This window comes from Macaca mulatta, chromosome X (assembly GCF_049350105.2).
Source record: "Macaca mulatta isolate MMU2019108-1 chromosome X, T2T-MMU8v2.0, whole genome shotgun sequence".
NCBI classification, from domain to species: Eukaryota; Metazoa; Chordata; class Mammalia; order Primates; family Cercopithecidae; genus Macaca; species Macaca mulatta.
Genome location: NC_133426.1, coordinates 117,843,326 through 117,862,334, shown reverse-complemented (window position 1 = coordinate 117,862,334; position 19,009 = coordinate 117,843,326). Strand labels below are relative to the sequence as shown.

At 37.9% G+C, this 19,009-nt stretch overlaps 1 protein-coding gene across 19 annotated transcripts in view; it reads right to left on the bottom strand.

Moving 5' to 3' along the window:
- Window positions 1–19,009, bottom strand: part of PAK3 (p21 (RAC1) activated kinase 3) — a 285,356-nt gene that overhangs the window by 93,933 nt on the left and 172,414 nt on the right. For 17 of the 19 annotated variants that reach the window (XM_077989656.1, XM_015128022.3, XM_015128018.3 and 14 more), the window contains one exon: window positions 3,916–4,117. In XM_077989656.1, the coding sequence (XP_077845782.1) occupies window positions 3,916–4,090 (175 nt within the window). In that variant the 5' untranslated portion in view covers window positions 4,091–4,117. Of the gene's footprint in view, window positions 1–3,915; window positions 4,118–10,651; window positions 10,800–19,009 lie in introns of those variants that run through there. The other 2 variants (XM_077989664.1, XM_077989660.1) reach the window with 1 other exon arrangement.

Genomic DNA, 19,009 nt, shown 5'->3' with positions numbered 1-19,009 from the left:
ATTGAAAATGATATTTACAAATATTTCACATAAATGTAGGAAAATATTCATGATAAAAATGCTAAGTATCAAAGCAACAAAACTATATGCATTATGACTTTTTCTATGTAAAAATTATATATGTGCATACATAGCCATAGAAAAAGTCTGGAAATAAATCCATCAAAATATTAACATTGCTTCTAGGATTTGTGATTATGGGTGATTTTATTTTTTTCTATATGCTTATCGTTATTTTCCAAGTTTTTGACATTGATGAACAATTTATGATGAGACCAAGAGGTACTAAAAAGAAAAATAGCAACTTAGTTACCTCTGGCTTGTAAAATTATAGGCACATTTAATTTTCTTTTTAAAATTTTCTATAATTGACATAAAAAATGGGAGGAAGTTACTTTTAAAAAATAAAAGATTTCAAAAACCTAGTTTTCTCAGTTGTTCATCGATAAGGTCCAAAATGCTACAAATACAATGATATTATGGTTATTCAGCACTTACTAATTTTACTTTTAATAGCCATCTGGTACTTATAATTATATTCAATTATCACTAATATTGTGATATTTGTGCCAGGTATTACTATCCTCACTTAACAGGTGATGAAACTGAGGCTCAGAGAAACCAAGTGACTGGCCCAATGTCACAATAATCAGTGGCAGAGCTAAACATGAACCCAGGTCTCAAGAACCCAGGTCCAGTGCTCCTTCCATTAGTTCAAGACTGACTGTGATTAAGCAGTTACCAAGAGATAGGAACACAGAAATAGTAATCCCTCTTTCCCCATGAGAGTCAGGTTCCTGAACAACCCCCAAGGTAAGAGAGTTCAGCTGAGGAGATCATGATATCGGGAAGGAAAAAAATGGGCAAAAATGAGGTCTCAAGTAAACTGTTGAAAACCCTCATATTTTTATGCAGGCAAACAATAACAACAGCACATTACATAAAAAGAATAATGAGTTTACACAGTTTAAATCAGTAAAAATGATAGGCTTTATACAGTTTCCATTTAGATCCTGAGATGATTTCCAGTGGTGATGAGGATGTATCTATCACTCATTATGGTAGTGGCAAATGGGGGTGACAGAGAAGCAATGAACAGAAGTGGACTATTCATTTAGTTCAAATTATGGATATCTATACTCTTAGAGTCAGTGAAGTCGAATCCTGAAGTTATAACAACTTGCTTGAGGCTTTATTTCTATCAAGCAAGTGAATTTAAGTGGCCCTTCTAAAGATGCTTTTGTCTTCTCAAGTCCTTTTTGAAGACACCTTAGCAGTTCTGTATGGAGCTCAATTTAATCATTCAATCTTTGTCTGAAGGCAGCTTATTAGCTGTCCAGTAAGAGTATTTAAATGGTACTACTTGATAATTTAGGCTTTTCTGAGGTTTCTTTCTTCCCAATGTAGTCTTTTCAAAAGTCTCATAGGACCTTTTAATAGAGTCTAATTAAATCAAACTTTGTCTGAAGGTAGTTTTTTCAGCTGTCCAGCAACAGTATTGAATGGCACATGATTTAAGTTCTATTGAAGATTGTTTCTGTCCAATATGATTATGTTTGAAGGCATCATAGCACCTCTTTATGGAATTGTAAGTCACTCAAGCTTTGAACAGGTAATATTTGACACATGTAAAGATGTCCATTTTAATTACCTTCTTAGGGAGGTTTTAATATTGTTCTAAAAATTTTGTTCCTGTTTCTTATAGCTGTATTTGTTTCCAGTCTCACAGCCTCCTAATTGTCTTCATCATCACTTATGATAATAATCTCTGGAGTTAACAAAGCTTCCTGAGGATCAGCCTCTAGCAGCATTAACTTGAATTAGTGTCAACAGGCTCAGATTCAACTTCCGCCAATGATTGCTCTTGTGCCAAATTTTCATCCTCATCCATAGGTTTTTCTTGTCTTTGGGAGGGATAGAGGAAAGATATTTCACCACCTCTAGCCAAGTCTTCTCACAGGTCACATTAATGACAGGCTCTGTTAAACTATCTAATGCCTCTTTGGGAAGTTACCTCCTGAAAACCCATTAAAAATCAATAGCCAAACCTTTATTAAGGATATGCCATTAGTAATGATGTAGGAGTCTCATGCACTAGGATCTTCAGACAGTGGAAACTTCGCGAGATTGTGAAGTTATACATTAGTTTATAATAAGCCTTCCTGAATAGCCAGATCAAACACTGACTGAAAGGCTCAAGAATCTGAGACATGTGGCTAGTTATAAAGACAATCTTACCATTAGGATGCACATTGGCAAATGTACATGAAACACCAAATAGACTGAAGAATTAGCAGGACTTTGAATTCAAGGTATTTTTCTTTTTTTTTAAGTAGTCTTGAACATCCACAAGAAAGTACTGTTCAAACCATCCCTTAAGGAGAGGAGGATTCATCCAGGCTTTTCTATTTGCTTGCCAGTACGCTGGAAACTTGGCTCATTTATTTCCCCTGAGAGGGTTTAGGCACAGTTTTCTGTAGAGCAGCAAGGGTTTCATTATGAGGTCACCTGAAGTATTGGCAAAAAATGGAAATGTCAGTCTCTCTGATTTTGCTGACCTCAGCATCAGTGGGCTCTTGCTCTTCAGAAGTATTCAAAGGGTTCCAAAGCTTGAGAGTCTCGATAGCACTAAAGATTTGTGCAGGCACGTAATCCCCTTCTTCAGCCACTTCCTGAATTTGTGGTGAATACAACATGAGAGCTACAGGAACGGTTTGTTCTTTGGCACAACCGCCAAATAAGACCTGGTCTCCACATTATGGTGCACCTTAAATTCCTCAAACCATCCCTTACTCCCAACAAAAATTTTTCTGGATTCATTTCAGTGTCTAAAAACATGTCTTTGAAAACTCATCTTGCATGGTCACAGATCTCTTGCATTGAATGTGTTTCATTATTCTTCGGTTTATCTTCAATCCAGAGGTTTAACTTCATTTCCATCTTTTCCATCCTTGGGTCATGAAGAACAAAGCATCTTTTAAGTTATGTAGGTGTACAAGTGGCAGTACTGGCCATACTAATAGTTTTAGCTTTCTTTATGGTAGGAATTGTAGATTGATTAACAGTATATGTGACCTACAAAGCTATTTATTTTACCTTGAAGAAGCAGATTGAGAATGTCCTGTTTCTCTTCTAAAGACATCACCCTTCTTGCCCTCTGACAACTTTCCATGGTGTCAGTGCCCTTGTACTTGCTTCATATCTGTAGAAGCCATGTTTCAGCTTTATGCTAATTAATGCAACCTGAAAGTTACTTACTAGAGATTTCATATCCCCGCTTATCACAAAGTGTTAGCATATGATATTTAAGCATCAAATGGTATTCTAAACACCAGAAGGATAAATAATAATATATTGGTGTGCTACTCAGTGCACATGGGGCTATCTAGGGGACAATAGCTTGAAGAATGAGAATGGAAACAAATGACTTAGAAATGCCTTCCCACTTACAATATAGTCAGAGAGACAATATTGTGGCAATGTGGACTGATTCCCACATACTGAATTCAAAATTTTCAGTTACCAAAAAGGTATACAGAAGTAAACCTATACCCAAATTTCCAAAAAGAACAACTTACAGTTAGGGAGGGATTATTGTAAATTGTACTCTACATTATCAGAAAGAAAGTCACTGTTGATATATTCAAGACAGTACTGTTGCTATGATTACCCTTGGCTTAACACTATGAATTTAATTTTATGTGAAAGGAAAACACAGTGTAAATGTATTTTCTGCCAGCCCACAGTAAATCAATCAAACATTCTTCTCAGACAAAATGCAACCTCTGAAGATATAGATGTAAAGGTCAGGCAGGCCCTGAACAGTCAATCCTCAAGAAACAACTACCTAAGAAAGAAAGTGAAAATGAAAGAATAAACTAGCCCATTTTCAATGCCCGGCCACTGATACTTTACTTTTATCCCCTCCTCCTGGGAAGATAGAGCGAAGCCTGGCTTTCTTATTCTTCTCTTCAGGGGCCATGGGAAGTGGTTTGGAGCTGTGGTTGAGTGCTGAAGAATCCCGGTTGTTACTATTCATCCTCAGTGGGGGAGCTGGGGGTTTCTCTTCATTATCCAGACCGTCAGACATTTTCAGTTACAACCAATTTCACAGCTCCTAAAGAAAAGGAGGGAAAAAACAGGAGTTGAGGGAGAAGAGGTCTAAAAACAACCTAATAAATATGGGGATTCTAACATCTTAGAAACAAAAGCATTGTTCTCATGTTTTCTCAGGTTTCGTGTGAGGATCGTTTTTAGGGGTTTCTCTTCTGGAGGGAAGGAAGTTACCTCCCAAAAACCCTGATGCAATTTTCGAAAAAGGAAAGTGAAAGCAGTGATTAATGACTTTCTAAATATTATAAAAACACACAAGTCCCTTTGCTTTTCCCGCATTGAAACTCTATTTTCTCCTCCCCACTACCAGTGTTTTAGTGAACAATTTACAATCTTATTTTAAAATTCTATCCTGATGCTTGTAATGGTCAGGTGATCAGCCTCCTCAGAGTTTGGAATTGACACAGGTTTGGCTGTTGATTTTTAATGGCCCGTAACAGTGACTTGTTAGCTGCTTTAACAGCGAGCTGTCCTTGGTGTTTATTTCTTACATGTGCGTACCTCAGTTACAAAATGCACTCTCCTGTTTTTAATGATAATTAACTGAGAAACCATCCCATAGATCTGGCAGTTTTAGCAGAGTTGGAGTGGCTGTTAGGGTAAACAATGTTCCATATTCTCCCAAACAGGCAGAAGATAAAGGTGGGCAAATGTCAGAGGGCCAGTTCCCAAGGAGACACCATAACCTTACTCCCTGCTACATTTTACGTCTTGGGAGAAGGGACAAGGGAGGTGACAGAGGTAGCTAGCTGTAAGATCCAGTCTGGGTTTTAGGAGCTTATTTGCTCTTAATTTCATTATTCTTTTTTTTTTTTTTTTTTTTTTGAGACGGAGTCTCACTCTGTCGCCCAGGCTGGAGTACAGTGGCATGATCTCAGTTCACTGCAAGCTCTGCCTCCCGGGTTCACACCATTCTCCTGCCTCAGTCTCCTGAGTAGCTGGGACTACAGGCGCCCGCCACCATGCCCAGCTATTTTTTTTTTTGTATTTTTAGTAGAGACAGGGTTTCACCGTGTTAGCCAGGATGGTCTTGATCTCCTGACCTCATGAGCCACCTGCCTCAGCCTCCCAAAGTGCTGGGATTACAGGCGTGAGCCACTGCGCCTGGCCAAGTTCATTGTTCTTTAGTATCTTGTGTCTACGTCTGAGTATATTCGGTTTTCATTCCCCCGGGAGGATAAAGTAAACTGGAAAAGCATGGACTCCCCCAAGGAAATGTTTCTGTCTCCAGGTATTTTCCTACTCTAATTAAAGTCCTTCCATAAGGTCCTGACCCCAGCATAAGTCAGATACTAACAGTACCTTCCAAATGAATCCCCAGTTTGAATTCAAGGAAAAACAAATCCCTTTAAAACTACATCTCTGTAAGTTTATCAAGTATTACCTGGTACTAACTTAGGAACATAATAACTCTCCAAATATGACTTAGCATATCACTTTGTTCCAACAACATTTACTATGAACAAACCTAAGAACAATAAAAACAAGACAGGGGTCTACTCATTAACTGTTGTGCTGAAAAATTATCTATCAATCCTTTCTGGCCCTTTAGTGGTTACAATGTGTTTATTACTCTCAGTAATGCACTCTAATTTACATCATGTTATGTAGAGAATTTCAAAATTTTTATTTTGCTCTAAATTCTCTCAAATATATATAGTCTGTAACTACTCAAGAATAGGTTACTATCAATTAATAGCTTCTCCATCTGTACAGGTGATTGACAACTAACAATTGGCTTGATCTTGCTTTGAACGGAAGATCTCTTTGGTTTTGCTAAGTGTCATGTCTTGCATTATCTTAATGAATTAAGACCAATTCTATATTTTTTCAGTAATAATGATAGTGAAAATACTAAGTAATAAATGGTTTGTCACTATCACCAACAATTTCATAAAACTCACATATTCCTATTTAGGTCAAACTACAGAACAAGGTACAATCAAAAAGTAATTGGGATGTCAAGGATAAAGCATATTCATAGATACTATTGGTACTAGAGTAAATATTTTAATTGGAATATGAGACCAGTGCTAATGTGTCTGCATTATCTTTTGCATTTTGACTGTTGGTCCTTCTAAATTCCTAGTTTCTCTAGAATTAAAGTGAATTTAAGACTGACTTCACCAGCGGCATTATTCTGTACTGGACAGGTTCATGGTTTTAATTTAGTCACAGAGAACATTTGCCACCAGAAACAAGGCACTAGTTTTCTCTAACTTTTCTGGGTTCAAAAACTATGCACAAACATGAAGTGATTATTACATAAATATGTATACAGATATACAAAACCTAGCTTGGTAAAAATAATGAAATTTGAAAGTTATTGCAGAGAAACTGAACATTTGAAAACAGAAATACCTAGAAGACAAATTTCTAAAAAGAGTGTCTCACAGGAAGAGAAAGCCACCATTTTCTGGATAATATATATTTTCTGATGACATATTTAACTTGAGATGACAGAAGTCAGGAAAACATGCCACATGACCTCTTTAAAATGATATACAAAGCTGATCTTGCAAGATAAGACAAGAATCTGAGCCAGCCAGGGTTTCCGCTCAACTACAGAATTTAAAATACTATGCTCCTTTGTTCTTGATAAATAGGGGTGGCTGACAACAGAGTGACATTTTTTGTTCCTAATTACTCCATCTGACCAGAGAGGCAGGTAGATGCCTTGCTTCTTTTCAGGCTGCCTGATTACCCTGACCTTATTTGACCACGTATAATATAGGTTGGGAAGAAAGGAATACTTGGGATCTAAAACTCAAACTACTTCTATATTGCACTAAAAATCCCTGACCAAAAATTCAATAACACACATTTGCCATGGTCAGTATCACAGACATTCTGCAAAGGACTCAGCCTATGTGACATACATGCCTATTGCCCACGAAACTGAAAGTGTTTCAATGTCATTCAACTCATCAAGGCATCATAAGAAGAGTTGGAATACACCTTTTACAAAGACAGAAGTGAAACTGAAGAACCTATGTCCAGTTCCACACTAGGAAATTAATAAAGCATGAACCAAACCATTTTCCTAGACAGTTCAGATATGGTTTTGTTTTAATTATCTTGATATTACTTCGGTTCTTTACTACCCGTTACAAGGCACAACCAATCATCCTCTGCTAATGATTCCAGATAATTCTGATTTGGTGTTGAAAGAATAGTATAGGAGGTCCTTGGTATTTTAACTCACCTTCAAATCAAGTGCCTCTAAGCACACTTTTAGAAGACCAATGGAAAAAGGGTAGGGACCTGCAAGGAATCCTTGAGGTTAAAGTATTTGTTTCCCAAGTGGGAGGTATCTCCTACTATTCCACAAACATATTTAAAAAGTGATTTTATTATGTTATGTTTATAAACAATGCCAGTCTACTTAGCCATGTGTTCCCCTGAGACAGCTTTCTATAAAGGATACTATTAATGGATTGCTGGTTCAATCTGCCTATGATGTCATTATTTCCAAGATCTTGAAAGAGACTATTTTATTTTGGGCGGCTGTAGGCTCTATTTCAAGAATTGTACAAAAGCACCATTATTCTCTAGGAACCCAATCAAAAAACTGTTTATTTTTAAAGTTCAACTGTTGTTGTTCATTTCTATAACAGTACAGAAACTTGTGAGTAGCACATTAGATACAGCCACGGGCCATTCATTTTACTTTTAGAGGTTGGCCCTTAGCATTGTGGAGCTAATTTTAATGGATAACCAGCAACGGTTTATATCTGCTCACAGACTGATTTCATACTTGACTACTAGGTTTTTCAGAGATAATATAAACGGCTTTTGTAGATGGTGTATATTTTTGATTCAGCCCTTGGGACTTAATGTGGTTTAGCAATGCTCTGTAATTACACTTGCAATTCATCAGCAATAAGACATAAGCCTCTGTTTCACGATAGGCAAGGAGTCTAAATACCACTTTTCTTCAGAGTACTAAAAGAGATTACTTCTCTCTTTCCCTGTATCTTTCTCTCTCCCTTTCTCCCCACTCCCCACACAAGTTTGAAGGCATGTACACACAGGAGCACACATGAACACATACAGAGGGACCTTCATTAACTTGCCTTGACACAGAGCTTTATTGCAAAGCATTTTAGAGAAAAAAACTATTACCAAGATGCATGGTAACTATAGATTAAATGATTATAAATTAGAAACAATTGTCATTAGTCTCTCATTCCTCCAAAATGCATTCTCTTAACAAGTGAAGTGCCACAACTGGACACTCAGGGAATGCTGGGTAGGTTAAAAAAGAAAGCCACCACCAACTTGTGTAGATCCAGAAGTCAAGGGGAAAAATAGGTCATCAACTATACTCTAGCTAATGTGACCAAAATTCACACTATGACCTATGTGTTAGTTTGAATACAACCAAAAATGCCAATTGTGTCTCTTTGCTACAAGCACTCTACCCAAGTGTGTGAAGGATGAGAATCCAGAAATACTAGTTCTACAGTTTGAGGACCATCTATTAAGCCATGAGCAATTGAAATAAATATTTTTTATCAGATATCATACCATCGGAGAAATAGAAACAACTATATGTCTGTATTATTTTGTCTGCTTTCAAAATACACATAACTATGTATTTTCATATTTTCCCAATGAAAACTAAATTAACACTGCCCTTCTTTTAAAAACAAAACCCCAGGTTAGCATATGTACAGTCATGATCTAACGAACCCAAAAGTAAATATCCAAAACCACCAGCCACGCAAGGCCATTATCACAAATCTGAGCACACGCCAAGTTTGTTTAACACCCTTTTCATAGCAAATGAGAGGATCAAACATAGGACTGAGCTGTTCATTAAGGGAAATTTCCAAGGTGAATTTCCTAATATTTCTGATATATATATATATATATATATATATATGAGGGGTTACAAGAAACCTTGACTTGATGAGATGACAACCCTATAATAATGAACTGACATGAGTACATCTAAAAGAGGATGGATTTTAGGATTTCAAAGGTCAAGAACCTTTGAACTGGTCAAAGAACCTTCACTACATTAAAATGTAAGAATATTTCCAATCTCTGGAATTGGGAAATTCTTTATAACAAGAATTATCTCTATAGATAAAAAAGAATTGATTTTTTCATAATAGTATTCAGACTTCAAGTTATTAAGTAAACACAGACACACAGACACAAAGTTAGCTAATGACTCCTTAAACAATGATATCAACACAGGCTTGTTCTTTGTATTGACGATGAGGTTGCTGCATTTACTATCAGAATGATATGTACACTGAATTGTACTTTGGTGGTGGGCAAAAAAATCCAAGAGTTACAACTGCTGGCTCTTTCTTGGGCTCTCTTTTAACCAAAGGCATACATTTTTGAGATGGCTAGCTGAGCATTCAGGCATAGACTTGACTGGGAAACAAACCATGCTTTGCTAACTAGCCTATGCTGATACTAAATCTACTTTATCTTGGATGCCTTATTTACAAAAGAACCAACCAGCTCACTTGTGACTGATAATGTAAGAAGACGTAGTGTACATTTAACTGCCAAAAAAAGAAAAAATCATCTAGCCTTCCACAAAGGAGACAATGTCTTAGGATTTGAAAGAAATATTATACGTTGCCTTGCATTTCTACAGCAACTAGCATCTGAAGATTTCTAGTGACTTTTCAGACATTAATGCCCATAACATGCTAAGACGCCAAAGTGGGCATTTTACAGGGAGAAGAATGAACCAGATCTAGGTCTCCCAGCAGCTGTGAACCCACACTACCATTCCCAAACTAGGTGGAAAAAGGGCAGCCCAACCACTAACTATAGCCAGCTGGATGGGCCCAAATTACCATTTTTATCATCTTTTCTCAAATTGCACAATCATTATCCAAGTCACTCCCTTCATTAGATCATAAGTTCCTTGAGGGTAAGAGCCCCTCAGTCATAATTATATACTTTCATACTACTAGTACAGTCTCTTGTTCCCAACAGGCATTAAATACATGTGTGAAGTAATGAAATGGAACTCTATACATTCTATGTATTTGTTACAGCTCTGCATAAGTTTTTCATAATGTTGCATAAGCCTATAGACCTAATTGTAGCAGGTCAGAGACAAGAAAGCATATTTGGAAATATCAGCACTAGTCTAACTGCCAAGTAGTTGGGCATCATTTCAAAACCAGCTACCATCTGATTACCAGCACCTCATTTTAAAAACATATGAGTTTGTAATGTCCAAAGGGCTTCCATGTCTTGCTCTTCTTTGAGCCTGACATCAACATTGTGAAGAAGAAAGTACCATCTCCATTTCTTACATGAGGAATTTACAAGCATTGAGTTTATTTTGCCCAAGGTCAGAAAAGAAAAAACTGAGAAGAGTATCCAATCCCTCAGCTCCTAAACTTGTCAATTCCCTTTCCAGTACACCAATACAATGCATATCCAAGTAAACCCACAAACACACACAGACTCTTCATATATACATTTTTATCCTCCTAAAAGATTTATACAACAGGTCTACCCTTTTCATTTCAACCCACTTCATGCTGGTACTTACTATTTCAAATGGCTTTTCCCATTTAAAGACACAAGGCTAGGTGATTTACTGACAAAACTCCAAAAGGTTTCGTTGGCTAGTTGTACCAATTCTTAGATGGCCTTGTTTTGGAGCTTGCCTCTTCTGGAGCACTCACCAAGGGAACTCTGCTATCAGAGACAGGGGTGTGCTGTTTCAGAGAGCCTCACCAGGGAGATATCATTACAGTGTGTAATGGAGGGAAGCCAGTTCTAAGATCATTTGATCAGAAGGAGCTGAGCTACTTGCTAGGCAGGAGATCTGCAAAAGCAGCCGGACAAGCAAGAGAGGCACTAGCTCTTTTTACAGCCGCCTAGTTTCAATCTTAGATCATGTAAGAGATAGCTCACTGCTGACATACATACAAGCACACTCACACAGCATACATTCATGTTCTCTCTCATACAAACAAGCAAACGAGGTCAGTTCTGCTGTAGTATTGTTGTCTGCTAACACTTTCATGAGTGACTTCCATTGTTTTCAGCAGGAACTTGACATTAATTGAGTCCAAGAAGCCAGCATATTATAGTTGCAAATTTCAACGTCAAGTTGCAAATAGGAAGTCAATAGGTATAATCCAGTATCCACACTCCATATACTGCATATAAGGAACAAATAATTCTTTTTCTTTTTTTAAATACAGTTCTTTTTCAAATGACTTCTTAAGCCTCTAAACATATGCAGCACCATACTTTGTTATTCATTGTGTGTGCTGCATGAGCTAATGCCCAGAAGATGCTAATGATTATCTTACATGTACTTATATTTGCAAACCAATGCATTATTACAGGTTTCAGCTTTGGTGCTTCTAAAAAGAGAAAATAAGATCCATAAAGAATAGAGGTAGAAATATTTTAAGTATAAAAAAACAAAAGTAATTACCCTAAAAGATGCCTCAGAGAAATTGGTGGGAAAAAAGAAAAGGGAAGCAAAACCTAGCAAGAAAACATTTCCTAGTTCTTAGAGAACATAACATCCTTGGAAGCATTTAGATGGAACAAATTAGATAGACCAACATCCCAAACAAGCAGGATATGGTAAACCAATGTCTTGAGTCTCTGGAGGTCTCGCTGTTCTCTGTTACTATGCTTGGATAATAATTATCCCCTTTATTGTTCCACCCCAGTGAAGTATCAACAAATGTCCTCAAATTTAAGCTTGGAAATTCAATTTCTGAATTTCCTAGAGATTTCTGCATACCACAGAGGTGGCTGAATGTTGCTTTTCAACCTGTGCATCATGGCTCATCATCCTAGGTCCTTGCGCTATTCCCAATTTCTCTGTACCCAAATCGGCTTTCTACAGGGAAGGTGCCCATTTCACATCTGAAGAGAAGAGCTACCTGGGGCAATGGAGATTTGGTATTATTTCTAAACTAGGAACTTAGATCAATTTAGCAAAGCTCACAGTTCACCAAAAAAGTGACTTCTTGCCAGAATTGGAGGTTAAAGAATTTGAACTGGTGTAAAATGCAACACTTCCTCAAGTTTTTGCCCCTTGACCTATGTTTACATGCCCGTATTTTAAAAGGCTCAGCATGCATTTAAACATCTCATTTGGGAGCTATGGTTAAGGAAGAGGAAATAACATCTATTAAAAACAGCCTTTCTTAAATAGTGAAGGAAGAATGGAACATGACAAAACCTACTTTCTGCCCATCCCCCTTCACAATGGTAGGGGATAATCATTTAGCTGACAAGGGCCTTACTTGTGGGAATTCCCCCATCTTTGAGCCCACCAGACAAATGTTTTGCATTAAAGAAAACTGGCATGGGTATTTTTTAAAATATCATAATACACCCAAAGCAGTCTCTTTAGAAATTAAAAGCCTGATCTGAAGGACAAACTCATAATTGAGTATGCTGGTTTTCCCATGGCCTTTCCATGCCCAGCTTATACAAGCTCATAATTTGCAAGTGGCTGAACGTTTATTACTTCACTACCTGGTTGCAGTTGCTGCTGTCCACTTATAGAATATATGGCTCATCATTAGTCCATGCTAGAGTAGATGTCTACCCCAGCACAAGATCAGCTTTACTTCCCTAGTGCTCATATACATACAAAGCAAAGACTGCTATGTGCCTAAGTCTTTCTGTGGACCTGGAAAGCCCCCAAGCTGAGATCACAGGGCCCAGCCCTTACCACACAGGAAGGAAGATAGGGTATTTTGGGAGGAAAACTGCAGATAAAACAGAAGCAGGGCCTGGTGGAAGGAGCTGTAATCAGCAGGCCTGAGGGTAAATCGGTCAGTAGTTCTTGAGTCATTCCCGTGGAGACTGCAGTGTAGCCTAGAGCACATTCTGACAAAAGCACTGGGCAGAGAGAAAGGGGAGGAAACTCGGGTGTTCATAATAAATGTACATAACTGTATCAAATGATGCTTGTCTTAGAGTGTTCTTTTTTCTTCAAGATCGAGCCTGATAAATCCCCTATGTCACAGTACTCCCAATTATGCTAGTCAATCACCAGCTGGTTTTGTGGACTTTAGCAGATCACCTAGCATGCCCCATACTCTTCTGCACAGCTTAATAATGAAGGTCTATAGGTCACATAGCTGCATAAAGAGAGGAAAAGAAAAGATCTTATGTCAGCCCAACATTCCTTTTTACAGGAAAATATACCAACTAATGCTTTATCCTTGTTGATTTCTGGTTGACTTTCATTTCAAAAAATCCTGAGCCCAAAAAAGAGGTACTACTCTTTGAGGTGTCAGATAGTAACTGAGAATATATTATTGAGGCCCCTTAAGTAACCCATCTGTGTATGAATCCACTCACTCGAACCACAAATATTTACCAGTGCCTATGTGCTAGGCATCATACTAAGTGATGGGTGTAAGCAGATAAATAAGTGTCTAGCTCTGAGTGAGGTTATAGGCTCCAGCAGTGGGTTTCATTACTGGCCACACATTATATGTAAAATGTATGTCATATAGCGTGGAGATTCCTCAAGGATCTAGAACTGGAAATACCATTTGACCCAGCCATCCCATTACTGGGTACATACCCAAAGGATTATAAATTATGCTGTTATAAAGACACATGCACACGTATGTTTACTGTGGCACTATTCACAATAGCAAAGACTTAGGACCAACCCAAATGTCCATCAATGATAGACTGGATTAAGAAAATGTGGAACATATACACCATGGAATACCATGCAGCCATAAAAAAGGATGAGTTCATGTCCTTTGTGGGGACATAGATGAAGCTAGAAACAATCATTCTGAGCAAACTATCACAAGGACAGAAAACCAAACACCGCATGTTCTCACTCATAGGTGGGAATTGAACAATGAGAACACTTGGACACAGGGTGGGGAACATCACACACTGGGGCCTGTCATGGGGTGGGAGGAGAGGGGAGGGATAGCATTAGGAGATATACCTAATGTAAATGACGAGTTAATGGGTGCAGCACACCAACGTGGCACATGTATACATATGTAACAAACCTGCACGTTGTGCACATGTACCCTAGAACTTAAAGTATAATAATAAAAAAAAAAGTATGTCATATACAGATAAAAATAGAACTACATAACAAGGATATGTGCATTGCAAAATGAGAAGTAAAATTTTAAAAAGAGGAGCTATAGCACTCCAGAAAAGGTCAAGACTCTCTTCACCTTATTGCTATATGAGAAATCATACTACCACACACAAGGAATGTGTTTGATATTATTCCAGGGAACATAGCTGCCTGGCCTTACATCCTCCCACCACCAACATTCATATGTACCAGGTATCATGTCAGGTACAGGAAGCATACAAAGAGAGAAGAATAAAGACAAATCTCGATCTTCAAAGAGCTTCTAGTCTAGTGAGGAAGGCAGACATGCACATATACAATAAGAATACAGTATGATACAATCTAGGTAGGCACAAGACGCTTTGGAAGGACAGAGCAGGAAGGATAGCTAATATTCCCAGAGGAGTCAGAGGATATAGCACTTGAGCAGGGTATGGAAGGATGAGCAGGAATTAAATAGGATTTGAAAGGTAGGAAGCACTAGGTTGGCGTAAGGTATTATTATTCAACAGTATATTTCAACCAATGAATACTTCAAGCATGCTAGATTAGATTTCTTAGCCTTGGGCCCGTTTCTGCTGGACTGAATAATATTGGTGCTGTACAAGTAAAAGAACAGATCTCAAAACTCTGGAAGAAAATAATATGTGTAAGACTTAAAAGCATTTTTAGAACTGTATCCATATATAAGCAGGACAGATCTCTTTGGGGGAAATTTACTAGGCACATAACACTAGGAAAAAGAAACCTTCCACGCTACATTTAAGAACTAAGTTGCATGTTGTTAGGCAGACTTAATTTGGGGGGTTGATTTTTATTTAGTAGGTTTTTTAATAAACCCAAAAGAATTGTTTCTAACAGAAGGAATAAATGACTAACTCTAGCTCTACTTCTGGATTTTTCTGTGATCCTGAAGAAATCATTAAACCTTCTTAAATGTATTCATTTATTCATCATTTAAATAGTGTCTATTATGTGCTAAGGTAGGCACTGGATGCTTTGAAAGGACAATGGAAGAAGGGTAGCTAATGCTGCCCGGAGGGTTCAGAGGATATAGCACTTGAACAGGGTATAAAGGAAAGCAGGATTTCACCATGTTCTAGGGTGAGAGATGAACAAAGTTGACCCTGCCCTTGAAGAGATTTAACATGTAATGGATGTCAGCCATGACATCTCAGTGCAAAGATGAGAAAAGGTTGCTATAGAAGGACAGACAGAGAGACTCCCAGGAGCCTGATGAAGGAGGCTTCACAGGGGACGTACAGTTGAGTTGAATTAAGAAGAACAATTAACCACACCATTTTTCAGGACAAGCAACAATGTGTATTAAGGAGATTAGGGACAAAAAAGAGGAATGGAAAAAAATAAGATCCATAGAGACAAATTAAGATGGGTTTAATATGCCTTTCTACAAGGTTTGGACTCCTCTTGTGTATATGAAGAGGTTTCAAGTAGTGAGATAGCATGATTAACTCTGAATTTCAGAACGATTACTCAGGTGACAATGGAGCAGATGTCTAGGGTTGAAGACTCAGAAAAGGTTTTTCCTATGGAGTCAGATGTTCCAGGTAGGAACATGGGAATCATTTTGAAAAGTGACAACACTAAGATAATCAGTCAGGAGACAGGAAACACAAGCAGCATGGGAATAGGAAGACAGGAGAAGAGAGATGTCAAGAGAGGCCTCTACAGTGGACATTGGCCAAAGATGGTAGAGATGCTAGGCTTGATAGGATTAACTGTTCTCAGGACCCCAAATGGAAATTAGGGTAGAAATATATTTCTATGCCAGAAGGCCCAAAGGAGTATGGGAGGTCTAATGGTTTTTGCAGGCTTTAGTTTGCCTTTGGGATTCCAAACAGAACCATGCCTCAGTTTCCATATTCGTGAAATGAAAATAACCAAATAGCTTAGAATGGGGATGAAAAACAACTAATGAAGTTAGTGTGCTGATAAGAAATATGAATATGTTCGAAGTCCCTTGTATTAGCAACCATTAGACCACCTGTAATAATTGCACTCTAAAGAGAATAACAATTATTATAATTTTTTGGCCAATAGAACAGCACTTATAATGAGTTTTCTAGAAAATTCATCTAAATTTTTATCCAGACTTTACCAACAAACATAATAATTCTACCAAGACTGCAATATACAAAGATGAGAGGATAAAGCCAGTGACACAATAGAAATATCAGTAAAAACTTAACTAGAAATATCTAGTAGGAAGCAAGACACATATCTAAGCATCTTGTCTTTGAAAAGTATAAGCTACATGGCAAGTAATAAAATAATTGAAGGAAACGTCAATTCACATGTGGTGGAAAAACTGTATCTCTAGCTATATCTATTCCTCATAACAGAGATAGCAATAGTAAGACAAATACAATTGTAGCAGTGGTTCTAACACATTCATTTGGCATTATGAAACTGTTCAGTGGAGAGCTGGACATGTGGGATGAAGATATTTGTTTGGAGGCCATCAGCATGGAAATATGCACAATTGCTCACGAAGAATACAGAATGAAAAAGATGACTAGATCAGATATCTGTGAAACACCAACATTTAGAGGTTGGAAGAGGAAGAGCGACTAATGATCCCCGAGAAAGATGGTCAAAGAGGTGGGAGAACTGATATGTTGTCATAGAAACTAAGAGAAGAGTGCTTCAAGATGAATGTTTGGCTATGAGAAAAATGTTAGAGAGAGGCCAAAAGTGCTGCTATCTTTTTGTCCTCCCATCCTCTCCCTAACGTTTACTAAGCTTGATGTCTTGTAATTCTTATGTCAGAAGAGAAATGGCCAAGTGGAGTCACAGGTCTGTTGAAGTGTTTCCGTATGTTTTAAGAATTCCCAGACTCTGAACATTTAGTGTTACTGAAGCAACATGAGCAGAACCACACAGTATTTATGCCTCAAGAAAGATTTTCCTCTTGGTGGTGAATGGTACTACTATGGCCATATATCACTCAGCTATGTTTGGAAAGGTACTGCTATGATGTCACATTTGTTTCACTCTTGCAACATTCTGGGGATTGCACAAGATACAAAGAGAAACACCTATGGCTCGGTTTGTAAATAAACTGTAGCTCACATTTAGATATTTTTGTCACAAGAAGGATTATGTTCAGTTCAAATTGCTCTTATTTGCTATCTGTAGCCCCCAAAGGCTTTACCAAGTGAAGGTGCAAATATTCAATCATCTGGACTGGTGCTTTCTCAGCCTAGCACTGCTACTCACAAGCTGCATGACATTAGGTACATCTCTTCACCCCTCTGAAGCTATTTCTTCATCTAGAAAAGGTGATCACCTCACCAGTAGATTGTGAGGATCACATGATCCACATTTGGGAACTGCTTTGAGGTAATTCAAGACATTCTACCAATAGATGTTTACAGTTTATCGTCACAGATTTCACAAGCCATAAACAAAATCGCTATGATTCGCTGAAATCTTATCATGACCCAGGCACTCTGCTAAAAGTTACTTAGGTACAAGTTCACATAACTTTCATAACCTCTGAGATGTTATTATTACAGTATTTCCACTCCACATATGAAGAAGCACATTCATTAAGTCACTTGACTAAGGTCACAGAACTAGTAAATGTAATAGTAAGATTATACCATCCCATGTCTATGTGACATCAATGCCCATGCTCTTATTTCTGTTTCCTAAGTCACGGAAAGTTTCATATTAAATTCTGCAGTTACTCACAGCTTTTGCATGAATGTGAATGTTCTTAGGGCTTTGTCATAAGTAAACTGTGCTTCCACTGTGGTGTTTGGGAGCAAAGCCTGAAAATGAGCAGATCTTCCACCCACAAAACAGACATTTCAACAATCAGAATCAAGGGCAGAAGAATGCCTATAGTAAGGGAACCAATTGCTGGTTCCACCTACGTTAGGAATCTCTTCTTCTCACCATCCCCTCAAGTCTGTGTACCAGCAAATAAAGGTGGCATCACTGATGGCTTTACTGATTTCAAGGGAGGGAAGTAGGACTAGAGGGGATAGCTAAATGCACAGGACACATTGCTGCAAGATAAACACGTCCTAAAGAGAAACAGGAATTGAGGAAACTCTGTGGACTAGTCCTATTTTTCACTCATCGTCATGAGTGGGAATGAGCACTGGCACCTAGCTTGTGGCTAGGCAGAAATAAAGACTTAAAGGAAAACAGGCAACAAGTCCTGTGAAAATCAATCTTTGGCTGCAAAGAACCATACTGTTTCTCTACTATGTCAAGGATCTGTCCCTATGAAGGTGTCTACCTCAAAGGGCTACGGTAAAGATAATAAGCTCTATACTGTGTCAAACATTAACTATAAGCTAGACATTTTGCTAAACACTTTCATATATTATCTCATTTCATCCTCTTAACAACTCCATGAGATAGATGATATTAGTGTCACTCCCATTTTACACATAAGGACACTGAGGCTTAAGGGGGATAAGTAACTTCTCTTCACTTGATCTTAGCCAAAAGGCCTAAGAAGCAATGGGGATAATTTCTCAAACAAAGTTACACAGCTAGGAAGTGGCCAAACTGGGATTCAAATGGTGGTCTGGCTGACACCAGAGTTGGTGCTCCTAACACCTCTATTGAAATGGACGAACGGGTTATTAAACATTTTGAAAAGTATAAAATATCATATAAATGCACGATGGGTTTGGGAATGGATTTTCTCAGTGCTTCTCACTGAATTCAAACACATTCAGGCAGGTGCATTTTTCTCTTCCTAATATTCAGCCAGTCCTGCAAATTATATAAATTATCTTTGGTGAATCTTGATGTAACAGCCAA